The following is a 21,880-nucleotide window of genomic DNA, read 5'->3' on the forward strand; positions in this document are numbered from 1 at the left end:
TTTTAGTAATCTAGGCATATCCCAGTTCCACTACTTTTTACACCTCTCTACTATGGGAGTTCTTTAGTAACAGATGATCCGTGGTTCCATGTGATTTTTATTTCACATTGTTATGATTGAATATTTGTCTAAATGGCTAAACTGCATCATTTGTGGTATAAAGTTTATATAGTATTGAATGCAAGTTACTGATTGTTCGTAGGGGTAGCATGCAGGATCATATTTATGGAATTATATAGTTTTTACCACTGTTCAGGATGTATATATTAAATATCTTATTTTTTATTCAGAACCTAAATATGGTACAAATAATGACACCATCTTTATCCAGAAATTAGGTACATCATCATAACTGGGGGTTTCTACTTAGAAGTCTTTGTAAATCTAGACCCAGGTTTACGTGTTGTCACTTCATTCCTTCTCTCAGCCTGTTCTAGTACTTCTTACCGTTTCTTGTCCTTCTTTTATCTATTCACCATCTTTATGTTAGGATCTTTGTAGCTGCTTCTGACAACTTATTAATGTCTGTTTTTTTTTTGTTATGATTCTGACAGCACTGTTTTCTTTTCCAGTTTCCTGTAAGTCGTTTTTGGTCATCAGTGCACTGCTTGTCTTGTTCCTTTTCTCTGCTTTACAGCTTTAACACATATTTAAAGATTTTTAAATACCACGACAAGAGTGCACCCCACTTCCTAAATAAAGGAATAGTTCAATTTTATGAAATCAGTTTTACTTTAGCACTTTTGGTGAACTATGAAGACTATTTGCCACCGCCACCACCATGTGCCCACAACTGATGAGCTGTAAGGGTACTTTGTAATGTGAAACACTTACTGCAGTCAGCACATTTATGTGGTTTTTCCTCCAAATGACTCTTTTGATGGTATAGGAGACCTTTTTTTTGTCTATAACACTTAGTGCATTCAGGGCATTTATATGGCCTTTCCTTCATGTTAGACTTTTTTCTATGAATGGCCTGATGTTGTATGAGATGACTGTGATACATAAACTGCTTACTGCATTCGGTACATATGTATGGTTTCACTCCTGTGTGCGTCTTTTGATGATATAAGAAGGCACTCCTTCCTGTATAAGACTTACCACAGTCAGGACATTTGTATGGTTTTTCCCCCACGTGACTATTTTGATGTTCTAGCAGTCTACTCTTCTGTATGAAACTCCGAGAACATACATCACATTTGTATGGTTTTTCACCTTCATGTGTTTTCTGATGGTAGAGGAGACCACTCTTGCCTCTATAACACTTATTGCATTCGGGACACTTGTATGTTTTCTCCCCCATGTGAGTCTTTTGATGCGCTAACAAATTACCCTTATGTGTGAAGCTCTTACTACATTCAGTACATTTGTGCGGTTTCACCCCCGTGTGAGTCTTTTGATGATATACTAGCGCACCCTTTCGTATAAAACACTTACTGCATTCAGAACATTTATATGGTTTCTGTCCAGTGTGTATCGCTTGGTGGTGTAAGAGAGTACTGCTCTGTGAAAAACACTTACTGCACTTGGTACATTTGTACGGTTTCTCACCTGTATGAATGGCTTGATGCCGTAGCAAGTAGCTGCTGTGTGAAAAACACTTACTGCATTCAGCACATTTATATGGCTTGTAACCTATATGAATGGCCTTATGGCGGATCAGATAACTGCTCTGTGAAAAACACTTACTGCACTGAGTGCATTTATATGGTTTCTCCACTGTATGAGACTGCGGAGGTGGTACTGGACTTTGCTGTACAACAAAACTCATGTCACATTGGGAGCTCTTGCTGCAGTTCTGTACTGAGTGAGGGTGTGGTACAGGAGCAGGAGTGAGATGAAGCTTGTCAGAGCCATGGCCAGGCAGAGTATGCTGGTGTATGTTTTCTGCTGGATGCTGTAATTGAGGTGGTCCATTGTCACATCCAGGGATCTTGCCACAGTTCTTCCCAGACTGCAGCTGTGCTGCAGTACAAAGATGAAGTATATTGCAGTCCTTCACAGGCTGAGCACACTGCTGCAGGTTCTCAGAAGGTTGATGTAGTTGTGGCCCAAGTGCTAGCTGCTGACCGAAACTCGCACTGTACTCTGAGAGCTTGACACCTAAAAATAGATTTAACCATTAGTATTCAGTCACTGTGATTGAAGAAATAAGTCAAATATTTAATTTCTGCATTATTTAACAATTTTTATATTGGGGGGGGATTTAGTTTTGGTTTGTAAAATTATTTTGTTATGCTATTAACCTAATTACTAAAAATAAGCAAAAGCAATTCTGACTCTTCATTTACAAAAATTTGGTTGTCAATGAGCTGCTCTAAGAGATACAAAAAGGTATAGAACTACCACAACAAACATCATGACTGAATTTCTGTTTATCTATCTAGCTTTGTGTGTGTGTGTATATATATATATATATATATATATATATATATATATATATATTAGCACTTCTGGTGTTGTGGTTCAGGTAAGTGTGCGTAAGTGTGTTTGTGAGAGGCTTTAGTGTGTGTTGTGACTGTGTGAGGGACTATAACGTGTGGGCGTGAGTTTGCCTTGTGTGTCTGTACAATCTCGGAGTTAGAATATTAAAGTAGGGGGGTGTGGGGGGCTTGCCCCCCTGCTTATCTGTAGTGTAGGATAATATGTTTGATTGTGGGGGGTGCTATGTGTGTGCTGTATGTGTGTTATACTTTCGGGATTTTCAATTTCGCGCTTGTGTATTTTCAGTATATAGGGGTTTCGACTATAGTCTTGAGCTTTTGAAATTCGTTATTTCAAAAGTTCGAGAATATGTAGTGATTCCAGATAGATAGTGTATATGTATGTGTTTGTGGTGCAAGCAATTTCCTTAACTCTTGCTACAGTGCTGCACAAAGATAGATCACCATCTCAATGCAACTTGAAAGTGTCCTTAATATGGGTACTGGGGAAAGGGCAGGATTGATCCTGCCATTTCTGTGGTGCAATGAAAACTGGAGTTGATCAAACTGTTTTGGTAAAAGAGACAGTGACGGTAGCCATTGACACTAATGGAAGCCAAAGCTGCTAGCCTAATATTAACCTATGATAATAAATCTATCGCCCTAGTGGGCCATTTTAAACTAAGCCAAATTTCCCATCCCAAAGGTGAGGGTCAAATCTTGTACCTTCTCTTAAGGAGTTAAACACCTTCACCATTATGCAACCCTCTCAACACCTAGCACACGGCTGAAGCCCACAATTCTGAAATGCATAATCATGGTAACAGAATACCAAAACAGTGAACACCACAATGTTAAAATTCTGGACTTTCTTGCCCCCCGCTAGACCTATGTTAGCAGTGGGATTACACTGGTAGGGACATTCAGTATTCCAGATTTTGAGACATTTTGGTCTTCTATATTATGCCGTCCAGATTATGCAGTTCAGGATTGTGGGCTTCAACCTTGTGATTGGAAACGTATATAATATGCATAATGCAAAGCATAGTATATAAAACACATTGTATATTTTTATATTGTGTAAAGTATGGAAACTGTAAACTATATATATGTTTTTTCACCAACATGTATGACCAGTCTTATTTATATGGAGCCACAACTTTGTCTTCCTGTGTAGCACTGTTTAATTTTTTGATGTTTACAAGTATAGCATTTGAACGTACCATTCTGTACTTCCAAAAGACCATCTGATGTTGTTAACCTTCATTCATTCCTTACTGATGGGTTATCGGTTCTGTCCTCGGAAATGAGCCGGACAATATCAAGCTTGCGTCAGCCAAAAACTTTTGAGCCAAGGTCCTACCCAGAATGCTCTGCTCCCTGTTACCTCAGATCTCGTTTGCTGTGTTGTTGTACAGCCGTGTCAAGCCACTCTCTCAGCTAAGTGTCTAATTTTTTGAAAGATTTATACATTGTTCTTACTTTAAATATTTTCAAGTAGTTTCTACTGATATTTTCCTACCCTATTGTATACTTTAGGCTTTCTCCCTTTTTCTTACCTTTGAGGTAATTCTTCATTACCATTGTTGGTAATCCCTCCTTTTCCTCTTCCTTTTGGTACTGTTCTTCTTCTTCTCTACATCATTATGTTGGATAAGAAAAGTAGCGTTGGTTTCAAGCAGTGTAAGGATTGCGTCCGTAAGTTACCACTTTCCGATGGCCATGAATTGTGTCTACTAACTGAATGTCTCCTACCTTACTGTGGATCCCCTGTGTGGGATTTGTAAAACATTTTCTACCAGGACTCTTAACGAGAGGAAGAATAAGTTAATTTTGAAAGGTCTTCTCAAGTCTCCTTTCTCTGAGGCTATTTCTGGGTTGGAGGGTTCACCCCCTCCTGTTAAACCCCATAAGAGGCATTCTTCCTCTTCATCATCGAAGTCGCTCCCCTCTTCCCTCTGGAGATCATAGGGAGCTGACTCATAAGAAGGTGAAACTGATTACTACTTCGGTGCTACCACCTGTGACCCTGTCGGCTCCAGGCTCAGCACCGCCCCAAATGATTCTGGCTCTAGCCATGTCTTCCTTATTGATACCGGCACCGGATTTCCCAGTGCCGACAACTACGGCTCTGACAGTTCCGTCGCAGCCCTTACTGACACCATCCACGCAGGAACAGTCCCCTTCGGCACCGTTGGTACAATCCTCTTTGGCTCAGAGTATGACTTTTCTGTAGTCCACGGTGGGTGCTGATGTCGTCAGTGCAGACTGCTTCCACACCATTTTCTTCAGTGCAGATGTCCTTGGTTCTGGGCTCTGCACCTGTTGAATTAGCAAGGACCAAGTATTCTCCTTCCTTGGATCCATTTGCTGGCAATCTATATAGTTCTTTTCTAGAAAGGCCAGAATTGCCATCAGCTTTCTCCATGAGGTCAACCAAGAGTCTCCCTGAGCAAGATGTGTTGCAGCTTGTTGACCAGCTGCTTGTGGCCAGAGGTCTTTCTCACCCAAAGTCCATGTTCCCTCCTTCAGGTGAACGTATACCTCCTCAAACTCCAACGTACACTCCTCCTTCGACTTCTACACAAGTTTTGAAGCCTATTACTCTGACAGCAGCTTCCCTTCCTCTGACTCAAATAGTGGATCTCACATTGGAACCGGAGTCGTCCTTGTGGCCCTCAGTGCACTGGGCATCGGGCTCTTCTCAGGCCAGTGGCTGTGGCAAGGGGGAGGGCATCCCTGGTTCTATGCCGATTTTTTTCTATGGCACCCTCCAGGGATCATCTCGTTCATGGTCCTCCTCATCGGGGCAGGGTGTGACCCCAGTGCTGAGGTTGCTGTGCTCAGTTCCAGGCACCCATTCCTCCATGGACAGGCCAGCCTTCCAGGTCATGGAGAGGGCGCTTGCCTCTGCTGGCAAATCTTACATGTTGGAGTCCTCTCCCTCCTCTGTGCCACAACTGTCACAAGCCACAACAACCAGGCATAAGGGCCTTAGGTTTCTCCTTTTCTGGAGATCTCCACTTTGCAGTCTTCCACAGTCTTCCCCAGAACCTCCCACTAAGGAAGTACCCCGCAAAGGGTCGTGCAAGAGGAGCACATGGACGCCACTGAGGAGTCATTGACTGAAGATATGAATTTTGATGACAGGGAAGGGTCCCCATCATCACCCACTAATGAGGTGTCTTTTGGTGACATCCTCGAGGTCCTTCGATAAAGGGGTGACTGGAAGTCCTCTAATCCTTCCTCTGAGGAATCTGTATTCCTGCAGGCTTTTCGTGCCCGGCCCCCTACCTCCTGGGTCACCCCACTTGCCGATGAGCTCATCCAGCTCATCATCCAGTGCGCATGGAAGGCTCCTGATACCATGGAAGCGATACCAAGGAGACCGGATAAAATATTATCGCCCCCTGCTGAGCACCCACATTGGTCACGAGGTCTTCCAGTAGATGCTATGGTGGTGGCAACTAAGAAGGATTTGGCAGAAGAGAGCAAAACTGTCCATCTGCCCAACAAGGAGGATTGACAGATTAGGGAAGCATGTGTTTGCTTCATTGACCTTCGCCGTAAGGTCTTTGAACTATATGGCACACTTTACCAGGCTTCAGAGGGATCTTATCAACCAGCTCTCTGAAACCGTGGCAGGAGCTGTTTCTGGCTAAGTCTGTGACAACGTGGCTTCTCATAGCCACCCTAGAGTCCATTTCCAACTCTTCCATGCATCTTATTTCTCACGCAATGGAAGGGGTGGCTAGAGCAGCAGATGCAGGTATAGTCATCAGATGACATGCCTGGATGCACCTTTGCGACTTCGCAGACTCCAAGGCTTCCTTCATGAATGCCTCCATCAAGACAGCTTCTTTGTTTAGCCGTAAAGTGAAAGGTACACTGGCAAGGTGCGAACAAGATGGCAAGACCCCTTCTGCCATTGGTGTCAGACTCTCCACTCCTCAGCGATTCTACTCCAGAAATCAGAGGAGCGGGAAGATGTGGTACAGGAAATCACAGGGCTCTTTCCAGGATGCACATGCCGAGTCCTCCCCTAGAGGCAGAGGGGGAAACTCTAATGGAAGATGCCCCTTTCAGTGCAGAAGCGGTCTGTGAAACCGGGATTCCAGTGACTCGTTCTCTGGCCAACCTATCAGCGCTCCTGAAGCATTGCCCGTCTGCTCACCTCTGGAAGTGGTTGGGGTCATTTTTCCTTGTACCCCACTGCCTGGTGAAATATAACCACCAACACTTAGGTACAACGGATAATATCCAGAGGCTATCACATCCCCTTCCTTCTTTGTCCAGTCTCATGCAGAGTATTACCCATTCCACCCAGTCAAGGGGAAGCAGCAGCACACGAAATCCAAAAGCTGCTACAAAAAGAGTCATCCAGACGGTCCCTCCATACCAAATAGAATCCAGTTTTTACTCAAGGTTCTTTTTAGTGCCAAAAAAGACAGGGGACTGGAGACCAATTCTGGATCTCAGCACACTAAACAAATTTGTAAAAACAGGGAAATTCCAGATGGTCACAGTTCAGTCTAGCCTTCCTCTTCTGGAAGACGACAAGTGGATGTGCCCTGTAGAGCTGCAAGATGTGTATTACCCCATACAAATGGACAAATGCTCAAGAAAATACCTCTGCTTCCGCATAGGAGCCAGTCATTACCAATTTCGAGCTCTGCCCTTCGGTCTGTCTGCAGCCCCCAGAGTGTTCACCAAATGCATGGCAGTGGTTATCACTCACTTGCGACTTCAAGGATTCCAGGCATTTCCATATCTAGATGACTCGACCCCAACTCAGTCTTTGGAATTTATAGGGGTACTGTTGGACAGGAGAAATTGCACAACATCCCTTCCGGACCACAGGCTTCAGAGAATAAGGAAAGAAGTACAACCACTGCTCTGTCACCACAAATCTCCCGCTCGATCTATACTCCAACTGTTGGGGTCAATGGCAGCCTTGATCACCATTGTTCCTCTAGCCAGATTCCACATGAGGCTCCTTCAGTGGCTACGTCTCACTCAGTGGTACCCTCTACAACATCCTTTGTCTTTTCAGATAAGTGTAACTCAGAGATGCAAGCAAGATTTACGCTAGTGGACGTCTCGAAATCCCCAACAATTGTCTCGCCCCTTCAACCCCTTCAACCCCTATCAAACAATAACCACGTTGACCACGGACACCTCCCTGATGGAGTGGGGGGCTATGTTAGGGAAACTCGGTCCAAGGCACCTGGTTGGAAAGAGAGGCCCTTTTGCATATCAATGTTCTGGAACTGAGGACGTGCTACTAGCATTGCAAGCATTTCATTCCATCGTTCCATCAGGGACTATTGCGATCCAATCAGACATGTCAGTGGAATGGTACATCAACAAACACGGGGGCACCAGATCTTACCCGTTATGCCAAAAGGCCTTGAGAATATGGCAATGGGCGATAGCTTCCAACCCAGTTCTAATTGCAATGCACATTCCTGGGATCTCCAATGTGATAGCAGACAAATCGAGCAGATGCATTCTGCAACCTCACAAGTGGTCCCTCAATACTATGATAGTGGCAAAAATCTTCAGCCGCTGGGGCCAGCCTTGCTGCGACCTATTTGCCTTCCCAACCAACTGCAAGTGCAGCAACTATTTTGCTCTAATCCCCCCTCGGGGACAGTCACTGAGAGACGCTCTAGTCCATGACTGGCCCTTGGATCTACTTTATACTTATCCTCCTCTTCCCTTCATCTTCCAATTTCTGAAGAAAGCATGACAGTTGAAGAGCAAAGTGATCCTCATTGCTCCATATTGGCCTCAACAAGTCTGGTTTCCCTTCCACTGGCCTCACCTGCTAGATCAACCGTGGATCCTCAATCCATCCCCAACGTTGATCTCCCATTCGCAGGGTTTGATTCACCCCAATCTAACAACCCTGAAACTGACAGCTTGGTTTCTCCACTTCCAGTGATTGCCAGGCATGAAAACCTCCCGTCCCCTGTGCGCAATATTCTTATTGCGTCTCATAAATCATCCACCAGACTAATCTGTCTTAACAAATGGAGGAGGTTCTCTCTATGGGCAGCGAATAAACAATTAGACCCCTTGTCAGCCCCAGTTTCAGTGGTACTGGATTACTTGTCACATCTTTTCCATGCTGGGATGTCTGCCTCTATCTATCCGTGTGCATTTAGCTGCCATCTCAAATTTCCACATTGGTTTTCAAGATTCTTCACTTATGTCACACAGATTCTGTAAAACTTTCTTGAAAGGGATTATCCACCTAAAACCTCCCTTTAGAGAACTGGTACAACCTTGGGATTTGGCATTGGTTCTGCAAGTTCCAACAGCTTCCCCCTTTCAGCCTGCATCTTCATGTGATGTAAAACATCTTTCTTGGAAAACTTTGTTTCTGATTGCAATCACATCGGTCAGATGCTTGTCAGAACTTCAAGCCTTGTGCATCAAACCTCCCCATCTTATCTTCCATAAGGATAGGGTATCACTGACAACTAATTCTTCCTTTTTACCAAAAGTTGTGTCAGAGCGGTCTGTCAAGCAATCTATTGACCTTCCAGTGTTCTTTCCTAACCATTCTAACAAGGAACAGTATTGCCTGCACTCCTTGGATGTTCATAGGCAAATACAATTTTATCTGGACAGAACAAAATCTACCCGTAAATCAGACCAACTGTTTCTGGCTTTTTCTGGACCTAAACGGGGTCACCCTGTATCAGAAGTTACATTGGCTTCATGGTTGAGAAATCGTATTACCTTTATCTACAACAAAAACAATCTCACCTTGCCTCATAGAGTGAAAGCACATTCTACAAGATTTATGGCAACTTCAGCAGCTTTCCATGCTAAGGCTTCCCTCAATGATATTTGCTCAGCTGCAACTTGGGCCAAACCTCATACCTTTATTTTTCATTACAAATTGGGCTTTGCCTCCAGAGGTAGAGCTTCCTTTGGCTCCATGGTGCTCAGGAATGTCCTTCCATGAGGGCCTCCCAGGAATACAGGTAGCTGGGGACTCTATCCCATCAGTAAAGAATGAATGTAGATTAACAACATCAGATAAAGAAGTTGCATCTTACCATAACGTTCCATCTGTGTTGTTGATCTTTGCTCATTCATTAATTCCCACCCTCTGCCCCCCCCCCCCATCCAGAGGCTCCTGGTTGATCTCATGTACTCCTTTATTGTAGGTCTGTTTTGACCAGAGGTAGCCTCTACTTTTATATATCAACTTGCAAACTCGATCTGAGGTAACAGGGAGCAAAGCAGTCTGAATAGGACCTTGGCTCAACAGTTTTTGGCCGATGCGATCTTGATATTGGCCAGCTCGGTTCCGAGAATGGAACAGATAACCCATCAGTAATGAATGAACGAAGATCAACAACACAGATGGAACGTTAGGGTAAGACATAACCTTTTTTTTGGATTGTCTCACTGCACAGATTATTAAACTTCAGCAAGTAAAGTAGTTAGCAAAATATGTGCCACACGATCAAATGAGGATGAAAATCCAAAACATATAGAAAGCAAGCACAATATAATAATTTTAACAATCAAGTGCAAAAGTGCATTTAATGTTTGAAGATTACAGAACATTACAAACCAATGCAACTTTATGGTCCTAAATTTTATTAAACAGTGTGGAAACATACCACCTCCTTTGTTGTACGGAGCTTTTTTTTCTTACAGTAGAATTGAGTAATGTACCTTTTAGTGTGCAATGCTTTTGACAGATGTACACCAAGGACAGTATCTTACTTTCAGGATAGTTCTGCAGAAGGTACTCAGTATAGCATAGGTGCATGTCAGACTACAGTCTTCACTTAAATTATATTTTGCAAGCAAAGAAAGTTATCAAGCATCATAAGAAAAAAAAAATACTGTTCAGTTCTTCATCACGATCTTAAATATCCTTCTTCTTCTAGGTAGTAGGAAAGAGCCTAGACCATCATCCTTTTTAACTTTGTTTTAAATTTTCTCTAAAGTCGGTAGATAAACACCTGGCTACTGCCTAGATGACCTGGTTTTGATTAGCCGCTCAGGTAACAGATGAAGAGGAGTGGGAGGTGGGGGGGGCGTAACCATCCAGGAGAGATGGGGAGAAGTAGGGAATGGGTGTGCCCATCCAGGAGGAAAGGATGGTTCCGTGGTCATTCTCGCCAGAGATCTCTGTTGGAGGTTGGAAAAGATAACGCTGGAGGTGTAATGTAAGCAGGTGAATAGGGTGGGGGGTAAGGCTGAACTGCTGCAGAGGTGGGATGAAATGCTACAAGTCCCCACTGCATGCCTGCCCCTTGGGCACAGCCACACAATTACAATTATTGCAGGGAGGGGAGAAACCAGGTAGACCAAAAGTGAAAATCTCCAGGATGTCCTTAAGCTCCTAGAACAGCCCCAGCTGGTTGGGGTAGACTTTTTGAGTTAGGAGAAGCTGGTAGACCTAGCTGTGGATGGGGACACAGGATAGCAGGCCTTAGGATGATGCAGAGGAGTGACAAACAGCTTAATAAATTTATAAATTCACATCTGTATGATATAACCAGACACTCAGAAGATCAGGGAAAACAATCCATACTGTAAGTGCTTGTCATCAACTGGAGTGACCAAATAACATACAAATCCATATCGAGTGGAAGGCCATTGATTCACCCGTGAGTTCAGAACCACACCATTTTAAAAATGTAAAACAAAAAAAAAAATCCCATAATAATCAATGGCTTCTTTCATGTGGTTGGGATTTAGCTTTCCATTTACATTTCCTCAAAGCTTGTTCTATTGTAAACCATAATTGTGTAATCAAGACCACTGTATGCTGCGTCCAACACATCGGGGGTGCAGGCAGGTTGACCTGTAAAAAGGTGGTTTCTGATAACTGTGGTAATACTTTAGGTAGCCTGTGTTCTCAGTTAGTTTTGACATACTGATTCTGGATTGGTCATGTCTTGCTCAGTCACAGGGGGAAGTATAATCAGTTATCTTCAGTAGAGGTGTACTTCTTTGTCTTCAGAGTACAGGCAATATTAGTTGAAGACTCAAAGACTATGACATCTCCTCTGTTTAATTAGACTCTGTAGCCTACATTTATTCCTTAGTTTGTGTCACTCATGTAAGGGACCAAGACCCATCAGGAACTGCAGTTCCTGAAGCTTCTGTCATTCTTACCATATCAGCTGTGGTGACTTCAATACTGTTTGCTACAGAGGCAGCCACAAACTTAGAAACTGACTCTCCTTGCGCTATGGATTTTAAGGTCTCCAGATATTCCGTCTTGGAATTTCAGTCCTTGGACCCCAAAAACTAGTGGCTTCTTGATCCAGAAATATTTGACCTTTAGGAGTTGTCTTTTGCATACACAAAATAACATGTTATATATCAAGTGTTGCCCTAATACCTAATGTTCACCCCATAATGTATGTAAAACCTGATTATTTTGCTGCTATCCAGGACAACATGTAAAACCTAGTCTGAGCATGCTGAATACGCAACAGTTATCAAAACTCCCCAAAATAAAAGAAGGTAAATGTTCTCTATCTTGTGGCCCAGTTCTTTCTGTACATGTAGGGGTTGTCAAACTCCCCATTTGTCAGAGAAAAAGGTAACAATTATGCTCTGTCTTCTCCTCTACCTTTGGGGAAAAATCCTCGGATGAATCCTTTCCCTTCCAACATATCTATGCTTTTATGGAACAGTCTGCAAGATCAGATAGTTAACCCAAGTTGTACCAAATTTTTCCTTTTTACAGACAACATCACTGTAGACAACTTTGGCCCTTGAATACCTTCCTGTATGACTCCATGAAGGGTTGCATCATGCCATTTGGACTCATCATCCATCCCTCAAAATTCCGAAACTCCAGTGTCACATAGGATCTCTACTGTACTGTAATAAGATCCAACCTGGAACTTAGATGTCCAATCTGGACTCCGTATCAGAATCATAGAAAAATAAACTGAAACTCCTACAACGATTTGCCATGAGAAAAACTGAACAAGATAACAGGACTTAATTAAAATTCAAGACTGCATAAGTTGGATCCAGTTTTATTATAGTTCAGAAGATGTGATCTACATTTTCAAAGCTAGTTCAGCTTGTATTCCTGTATGCTCGGAATGTTTAGAGATCAGTAGAAACAGGAAGGCAACACATTCAAAACTAACATGCACAATGAGCAAGAACAAGCACATCACAACCGTTAACAGAAACAATAACCACAAATAAAATAAAACATGTTACCATCAGAGTTTAACACGTTGTGAATAATAACATGGAGGTTTTGAAGAACCAGGTACATTTTTTGCAATAAATGTTAGTTCTTAAATTGGTAGTCAAATATACACATCATTGTCCATTTTGAATTGCTTTAATTGATTTATTAATATATTTGATTTCTAGCATCATGAAATACTGGTAGTGAATAACAAGTCTAGGTTCTTTCGATTTGTCAAGTTGGTCTTTCCATCCACAGCTACTGGTATGAAGGAACCTTATGTAGCTCACCTCTGAGATGATAACACCCCATTATGGAATTGAACACTATGACAATGAATATACATCATTATGCATGTCTCTCAACTTCTTAGCACAAGAAATCTGGACAAAGGCAAAAATAATTGGTGGGGGGGACAAAGACCTAAAACTAGGGACAGATTTTAAATACTACTGTTATAAACTTAGAAGGTGGCTAGACTAACAAATTTTACATTGACACACATTTTCTGAAGGATATGATGTCTGAAACTCAAATATCCGTCATTATTTAATGACTTTAATCCTCACTGATTTTCCAGAAAACCACAAATTTTATGCCGACTGACAGTAGACACTGCTGCCCCAGATGACTGATGAGCTGCCCGAGTGTTTAACTCTTCCACCAATGAAAAATACTTTCTAAAGGTGGCTTGGTATACTATAATATGATACTGTAATGATGCCTATTCTTTCTGTTAGACCACAGAAACTCCTAACTCCATATCTGATGCAAGCAGGAAGGGGACATAGCAAGAGTCAAAGCAAAACACTTAATTGCTGCCTGCTGTAGTTAAAAGTTATTTGGGGACCAAAAATTGGTCACAATGATTTTGGATGCTTTGCTCAGTACTACTCATCACTCTCTTGTTGAGAAGATCACCTTGGCACTTCATACGCAAGCACTAAGCAATACGAGAAATGGCTGATACACTTGTCTGCCTAAGCTTTGCACACTTTTACGCCACTAGCCCCAGAAGAGATGCACTTCCTACCAGTAAGTGTTATAACTACCCTCTTGGCCTGTTCTGCTCCCTCAGAGGGGGGAATGCATAAAAATGACTTTCTCAGAATGCATCAGGAAGACAGACTTACCATGGATGAGCTTTTGTAGATGGGTCAGGGAACTTGGAGTTGTTCATGGCTCCTCCCAAAGAGCCAGACAGACAGGCCTGCTGTTTGCTTATACAAGCTGCCATGAAATCACTTCCCAACAACTATCAAAGTTCAATTATTTACTTTAGAATGATCTTGCTATCTCAAAGGAGTGAAGTGCGGAAAGGAGCACTGATGTGTCCCGTCCGCCCCCACCCCCCACCCCGGGGGGTTCCTTCAATATGAAGGGCATTTACTGCAGCATCACTTACCCCACTTGCTATAAATTTCATTTTACACAATAACATTATCTGTATTTTAGTTCCCAGACCTCACGTCCTAGAGGCATCTGGTGCACTTTATATTTCCACAATTTTCCAAATCTGGAATGTTTAGATGAAAGGAGCAGTTACAGCTTAGTTCAGATCCTTACTGTCCCACTTTAGTCCCCCCCCCCCCAGGTCTCTTGGGGAAGGCTATCCCCCCATTGGTGCATGATTTTTCTTTGTATTTGAAGCAATGGTTACCATACAGAAACTTCTGTTCATACTCTGCTAAGAGTAGCTTCCCCAGCTGCATTCTTTTCTATATATATATATATATATATATATATATATATATATAAATATATATATATATATAAATACATATATATATATAAATATATATATATATATATAAATATATATATATATATATATATATATATGGGTCCACTTTGCAATTTCGAAATACTGAAATCTCGAATTGCAGTATTTCGAAACCACAAAGCCGAAAACCCAACCATAACTCACATATTCAAAAACACACAGTCACGAAATTCAAAATCCCATAATTAATGCTACACATACAGTACACACAACCCCCCCCCCACAATCAAATTCATCTAAACTACATATAAGCAGGGGGCCAAGCCCCCCGTACCCCCTACTTATATATTCTAACTCCGAGATCGCATAAACAGAAACACAAACAAAACTCACACACACACACATCTTACAGTCCCTCAAAGACACACATAACAGTCACAACATACATTACACTAAACCTCTAACCAACATACTTACACACACAAACTTACCAAAATTAAACCTAAATATCCACATACCATACCAACGGAAGCAGAAATTCAAAATCTTCATGCTTCAGTATTTTGAATTTCGCGCTTCTGCCGGTTTCAGAAAGGCGAGTCTGCGGCTTTCTAAGTTCGAAATACTGCAATTCGAGATTTCAGTATTTTGAATTTACAAAGTGGACCCATGTGTATGTGTGTGTGTGTGTGTGTGTATATATATATATATATATATATATATATATATATATATATATATATATACATATACATCGACAGATGGTAACACCGACAGAAATGGTAGCGGAACAAAATCACCGACAACTGACTATCGACAAGTAAGACTCTGGATAGCAGTTTGTGGTATATGCAATTAAACAAGTATGCTAGCATGAGTAACATACCGGAGGAGTAATAGTTAAATGTGGTAGCGTAATGAAAGGGAAATGCTGTGCGCTGCTTTAACTTGACGACGTAGTTCATGTTCGTAGTGCACTGCATTGGAGTCTTTCAGTTGTCGATTTTGTGTGTTGTCGGCGTTGTTGGGTCGGTGTATTTGCTGTCGGTCATCTGAGTTGTTGATGTAGTAACCTAGAACCATGAATATATATATATATATATATATATATATATATATATATATATATATATATATATAATGTATTTTTTTTAATTATTATTTTGCAGGAGTGGGGTGAAATCTTATGTATTCCGGTAAGCAATCCCAAAGGTACTCTTAAAAAGTAAAGTGAATAACATTGCCTCTTTGGGTGCAAGACATGTTGGTCTCCCCTTATGGTGCAGACAGTTTGTGACTTTAGATTACAGCAGTCATTGTTTTCACTCCTGATTTGAACTGCTCACCTGGTAAGGTCCATCTCTTTGCTGTTTCAGTTTTGCTAAATCCTTTAAAAGTCAGATTTTTGCAATAATACAGACTGCTCAAAAATTTTCAAGGGTGTCTTCCATGTTTGGTTTTTCTAGAGACACATCCCCACTTCCACAGCTCAGCATTTTACAAAATTAAAAACTGGCCATACTTTTACAGCTCTGAAAATAGTGTGTTGGGTGGTTTGTGATAAATGAGGCAGACATTGTAGTCAGCTTTGTCACTAGAAAATCTCATTTATTAACAAATAAATGAAGGTCAAAAATGAAATGCAGTTCTTGTCAGCCAAGTGAGTCTGCAGTGCAACATAAATTCATTGTCCAGGCAGACTTTTCTTAGTACAGCAAACTTTTAAACTTTGATGCGGCATTCTTTTCTAAACAGGAGTCTGGCAAAGTAACTGACCTCTAGAAAGCAGCCCCCCCAAATATCAGCAAAAGGGTACAACAAAAACAGCTTTGCCTTCTACTTCAGTGACAAGGAACAATAAAACAGCTTTTCCTCCTACCTGGGCAGTAATACCTCCAGTTGGTTTCACCTCTCATGGCTCAAGTCCCTTTCCTCATAGGGATACCCCTCTGGACTGCTATCCTGATCTATGAAACTCCAGTCAGAGTCCTCCCCTGAGCTTTCTCACATGCAAAGGTCATAAATCTGCTGTGTGCGAAGGTGCTGTGCTTCAAATACCTTTGTGTAGCTGCTCATCATTACTTTTAACATCCTTGCTTGTTTCTAGGTTAACCGCCTTAAAGGGACCATCCACAATTATGCCATCAGGACCTTCCAGTCTAGCACATTTAAAAGGGACCACCACCACCGTTATGCTACATATGACTTGCCACAGGACATAACCATCAGTTTGAGCCTCAGCAGTCAGGCTGTATGACCAGAACAGCCCTTCTGCATTTAGATGGCTATGGTTAGACTGAAGAATTATCTTAAAGGAGAACCGCACCTTCTGACTCAAAAAACATGTTTCATCATGGTTTGGCGTTTCCTACATTTTAACACCACTCTAAGACTATTTACAGGTTATTAGATATTTTTATATGTAATTTTTGAGTCTAACCACGTGGGGTCTGGCATCTTTAAGTAATTCTGATTGTTTAGGTCCTCATAGCAAAAGGTTCTCTGGTTCAATCCTCGGCTGGGGTGCCTTCTTTGCAGAGTCTGCATGTCCTCCCTGTAGTCATGTGGGTTTCCTCTGGGTGCTCTGGTTTTCTCCCACATCCCAAAGACATGCTGTAGGTGGATTGGATACTCTAAATTGACCCTAGGAGTGAGTGCATGCCTTCCATGGAAGGTTGGGCACCAGGTTGGCAACTCGACACCGTAAAAGAAAAAAAAACCTTCACTGCCAATCATGAGTGGACAGGTGATCCAGTGTGGTGACCCCTAACCGGGAAAAAGAAGAAGAAGAAGAAGTCTGCCTCTAGGTATCCCAGAATGCATTGTTTGTCTAAAAAAATGCATTATGCCTGCCACTTTTTTCCCAAAAGCTCCTGTCACTGCTCTGATTTTACAGGCATTCACTGATGTGTTGTAGTCACCTACTTTTGATTAACATTTTATCCTTTTTCAATGACAACTTCAAACACAAGCAGTGCAAATGCCACAGGGCAGAATTGAAAAGTGCATTTTATTGCTGTTTCTTCTTAGAAATGCTAACTTGATTTCTTTTGTGAAGCCTGAATTGTAGTTCTTCAAGGTATCTCTCCTCCCCCTTCACACCTACCTTCCCTGGCTGTCAAAGTGCTAAAGGTAATTTGACCCATTATCTGCATGTGATTGACAGCTCACAGCAGGTGACCTGACTAATGCATTGTTTTCTTGTCACACCCTTTCCTTCCTTACAGTGGGACACTTTTTATTTCACTCCTCCTGTCAAAATTAGATCCAAGCTTCATAGCACTGTGAAAAATCACTGCTTTTCAAACCATCAAATCCCAGTTTCTTTCCTTCCAGTTTGGTTAAATAGCTAACAAATGATAAGACTATAAACATGATATATTTCATGGACTTGCACGGCAGCAGTCGCATGTTTTTTTAAGTGGTAATTTAAGATTACAGTATCGCATACTTCATGTAATCATAAGTAGTGTTGTCTATTAATTGTGACAGACATCTTTTTCCTATGTAAAAAGATGCAGTTAATGTCTACGCATGGTCATTGCAAAATTATGCTCTTTCTTCTTGCAGCTGTTAATGTGTTGTTGCCTGTACTTCTTCACTGTACCTTGTCACATATTGGTAGGGCTGTTCAGAAAATTGAGATTATAGTTTGACATTTTTACTCGACTATCATAGTTCCATGAATGGCCAATTTTGTGTTCCAACCACAGTTTGAAGTCCACAATCACAATCCAAATCAAGTACATATACTCCATCATAACAGTATCATAGTACACTCAGATTTTCGCCAGTTAGTATGAATTGTCTTATTCTATATTTTGCTTTCATTCCACTACATCCTTTTACAAATATGTATGCACTCTCTCCATTTATCTCTATAAATATACACCCTTCACTAATTAATCTTAAATATGCATTTTCTGTTCCTTTCCCTTTTTATAATTCTGCAAAACCAATGTGGGCCCACATGAATGCGTTGATGTCAAGTATTAAAAACACCAACATTAATTTAATTTCCGCCACTGCATGGACTTACTGTGGAAATAGTGACTGGCTTGGCTTCCACTAAATTCCTCACAATCTATCAGCCTCCGGTATGATGTGGACTGTACTAGTCATAAACTCCTGTGTATTGCACTGCTGTCAAAAATGGCCACTCTTACACAGTATATTGGCAGTGTCATAACAGCCCTGACATGCCCATAGACCATTATCTACAAATAGGCAGCTATTCCTGTTGCTCCCTGCCCAACATGCTTATGCCAATTGCTTTTCATCAGGCTTAAGGTGTGGTACCTGTGAAGGATAACACCAGGTGTTCAAGGCCCATTAAAGTGCACCTCTGCAGACAGCCATTAACTGTTTACCGAGTAACATTCTTAACTGAAGTCCAGTGTCACTTTACCACTCTCTTAGAACTGTTTTACATGCTATTTGCTGACCAGTCATGTGACTTCTTTTGTTAGTAGAAATACATTACATTACAATCCATGATCTGATCACATGGTAATCTTTTTACCTTTCTTTTCCTGCAGGACAGACAAGAGATATGCATCCACTGACACAGAGGACAACTGCTGCAATGTGTGCTTCACACTGAAGTTACCTTGTACTTAGTAACCATAAGTTAAAGTAACTGTGCATACAATCCTGTCCTGTAACTGTCACAATGCATCAACCTGTATTGAAACAACTGCTCACTTCCAAACATCTCCATTCCAGAAGTCTACTCAAACTTGATACAATTCACCAATCAGTAAGTATGCACAATCTCTGCAGAAATAACATTCATCTAAATAATTCCATACAAGAGATCTATAACTGTTGAAGAGGTTGCTGCTACTAAACAACTGTATATTTCTGTTTCATCTAAAAATACAGTGCCTGTTGCCCTTGAATACATTGCCTAAGTTACAGAAAAAAAATTATAAACAGACATACACACACACACACCCGCCTGCTTGCATCCCCACACACACACCCCTGCTTGAATCCCCACACACAAACTCGCCCCTGCTTGCATCCTCACATACACACACGGAAATGTTAGAGAAATTAAAACAAACTGAAGTAGTAATGTTCAATATAATACAGAAAAATAAGCAAATTAACTAATAAAACAACAAATAATTTACTTCAGAAATGACCAGCAGTTCGTAAATGGAAAAAAATCAAAGAATTAACCAACAAGAAAATAACTAAAAATGCACCAGTAAATAAGTAAGCGTCAAGTAGAGGTGAATGCGCTAAAACTATCCAAGGGAAAAATAGCAAAAACTAAATAACCTCAAACTACAAATGTAGTGTGATTAATACAGTAGGACATAGGAGACACAAAAGATGTAGAAATGCCAAGTTGCAAACTAAATAGCAACCTGTTTAATTGTGAGTGATTGGGCCACATACAGTGTGAAACAGTTTAAACTGTTTAAACTGTTTAACCTCGAAGAAAATGAACAGTGTACTCACCGCATCAGTAATTTGAATAAATAAGAAAATGCAGCCCTGTGATTAGAAAGTGTAACTGCTGTACTACGATACCAGTATGTATGCTTAAAGCTCAAGGACAACTGACAGTGTTGCTGTGGTATGAGAAGCACTGGAGGGAAAAGAAGCAAACCACAACCCACTAAATGTGCTAGATCAGTAACTGCAAGCGTCTTTCAAAACAATACTATATAAGCAACACGTAATATTGTGTATAACGACACTGTGTGACTAAGAATCCTAGCGAAAGAAAATATCCAAAAACCAATTGGTAAAACAGACCGCAAAAAAAAAAAAAAAGAGTAAACTAGCCAATATGTGTTAAGTGGGAATCTAAATAAAGTTCTATAACTGTATAAGCAGAGAATCTCCATGTAGTACAAAAAATAAGGAAAGAAATCTGTGTACTCGCTTAATAAAAAAGGAAAAAAATTGTAACCACCGGTCCAAAGCAGTGAAAGTGGTATGGGACCAGAAATAACCGTTAAATCACTACACAGGAACTACTCCGCAAACCAAACTGTAAGTTACCAAAGATTAACCAACGTGCGTAGTCTGGAATCCCTCTCATATATAAAACACATATAAGAGCCCTTAGTTGCTAAATGAAGTGTCATCATAGGCTGATACATAGGTTCACAGGTGTTAACTAGGCTAATGACTACAAGGGCCTTTTTAAGCCTAGCCATGCATGACAAAACTCTGATGAGTTCTGATAATCTTGATAAGTGTAAGCATGGGCCTGGGAGATTAACCATTTACAGGTTACCTGTTTACATCAGAGACATAGGTGCCAAACTAGGGCCGAATTTCTGGTTTCCCATCCAGTTGTCCAAGTTGCACTTGAATTGGACTATGCAGGAACTCTGCTTCACATGGATGGGGAGCCTGTTCCATAGATGGGGTAGTCTCTGGGATACATACCTATCTCTCCAGCAGGTCCTATTTATATCACAGGCAAAGTTTAAGTCTTGTCTCTGGGATACATACCTATCTCTTCAGCAGGTCCTATTTACATCACAGGCAAAGTTTAAGTCTTTAGAACGGGTAATTCTGGTACGGTTAGTTTTGTGGACATGGAGGAGGTCCATAAGAGTGGGGGGTCTGACAATGCCCTATATGCCAGGCATAGATCTCCCTTCAAAAACCTGTAGGAGATAGAATACAGGGATAGGGCCTTCAGGCAGTCTGCATTGGACACATTACTTACATAATACAATACAAGATAGCATGAATGTGAAATCTCATACCAGAGTTCACTTAGCAAATGCTATGCTCAAATGACCATGGGTAAAGGATGAGAAGCACAGCCATTCTATAAATTGTGCACTTGCAAAAACAAAAAAGACAAACCATTTAAAGTTATACAGTGATGCATGTCAAACAAGGGGGAACATGCACACTGTAGTTTCAGATACAGTATACATTCATGTGATCACACATTAAACTTTTTCTGTTCCAAAAATCATATTTTCAACAATCAACTGTAGGGCCACAAAAGCTATAGCTGCCCATGAGTTTCAGGCAAGAAAACTTAAGGTGCATTGCCTTATAATCACCTAATGTTAAAGTGTCTTTCTGTCCAATGTGGGCTTCAGAGCTGCTGAACACACCCGTTCTCCGCTCAATCTAATCCAGTCACTGGAAGAAGAACTGGGACTACCACCCTTAACACCACTAGGCTGATGACAAATGAATTGTCTTTTTACACACAATAAGAAAATAGGCTTAACAATTACGTTTTTAGCTTAACACCTATGTGGCCAGAAAACAAATATTGTTTGGCCATGTATATATGTACATCACAGCAGTTATTGTGTATACAAAAATACTGCATTATTAATAACTTCTGGTTTCTGAAAATGAAGGGTTGGACAACACAAGAGTACCTGGTGCACCTCAGTTTTGAAGGCAAGAGTTACAGAAACAAAAAATCAGTATCAGAAAATATTGAAATACATTAAAACATAAACACATTAAGGAAGAAACATGTTAAGACTACCATTTATCCATCTTGGGGGTTATTGTTTTCACCATGTCAAA

The 21,880-nt window shown here is 41.1% G+C and overlaps 1 protein-coding gene across 1 annotated transcript in view; it reads right to left on the bottom strand.

Annotated features, from left to right (window-relative positions):
* Window positions 1-21,880, bottom strand: part of LOC122814471 (zinc finger protein 665-like) — a 218,238-nt gene that overhangs the window by 130,529 nt on the left and 65,829 nt on the right. The window contains exon 4 of the mRNA XM_044087051.1: window positions 769-2,103. Within this exon, the coding sequence (XP_043942986.1) occupies window positions 769-2,103 (1,335 nt within the window). The remainder of the gene's footprint in view (window positions 1-768; window positions 2,104-21,880) is intronic.

The sequence above is a fragment of the Protopterus annectens genome, chromosome 10.part0 (assembly GCF_019279795.1).
Source record: "Protopterus annectens isolate FY-2018-M chromosome 10.part0, PAN1.0, whole genome shotgun sequence".
NCBI classification, from domain to species: domain Eukaryota; kingdom Metazoa; phylum Chordata; order Ceratodontiformes; family Protopteridae; genus Protopterus; species Protopterus annectens.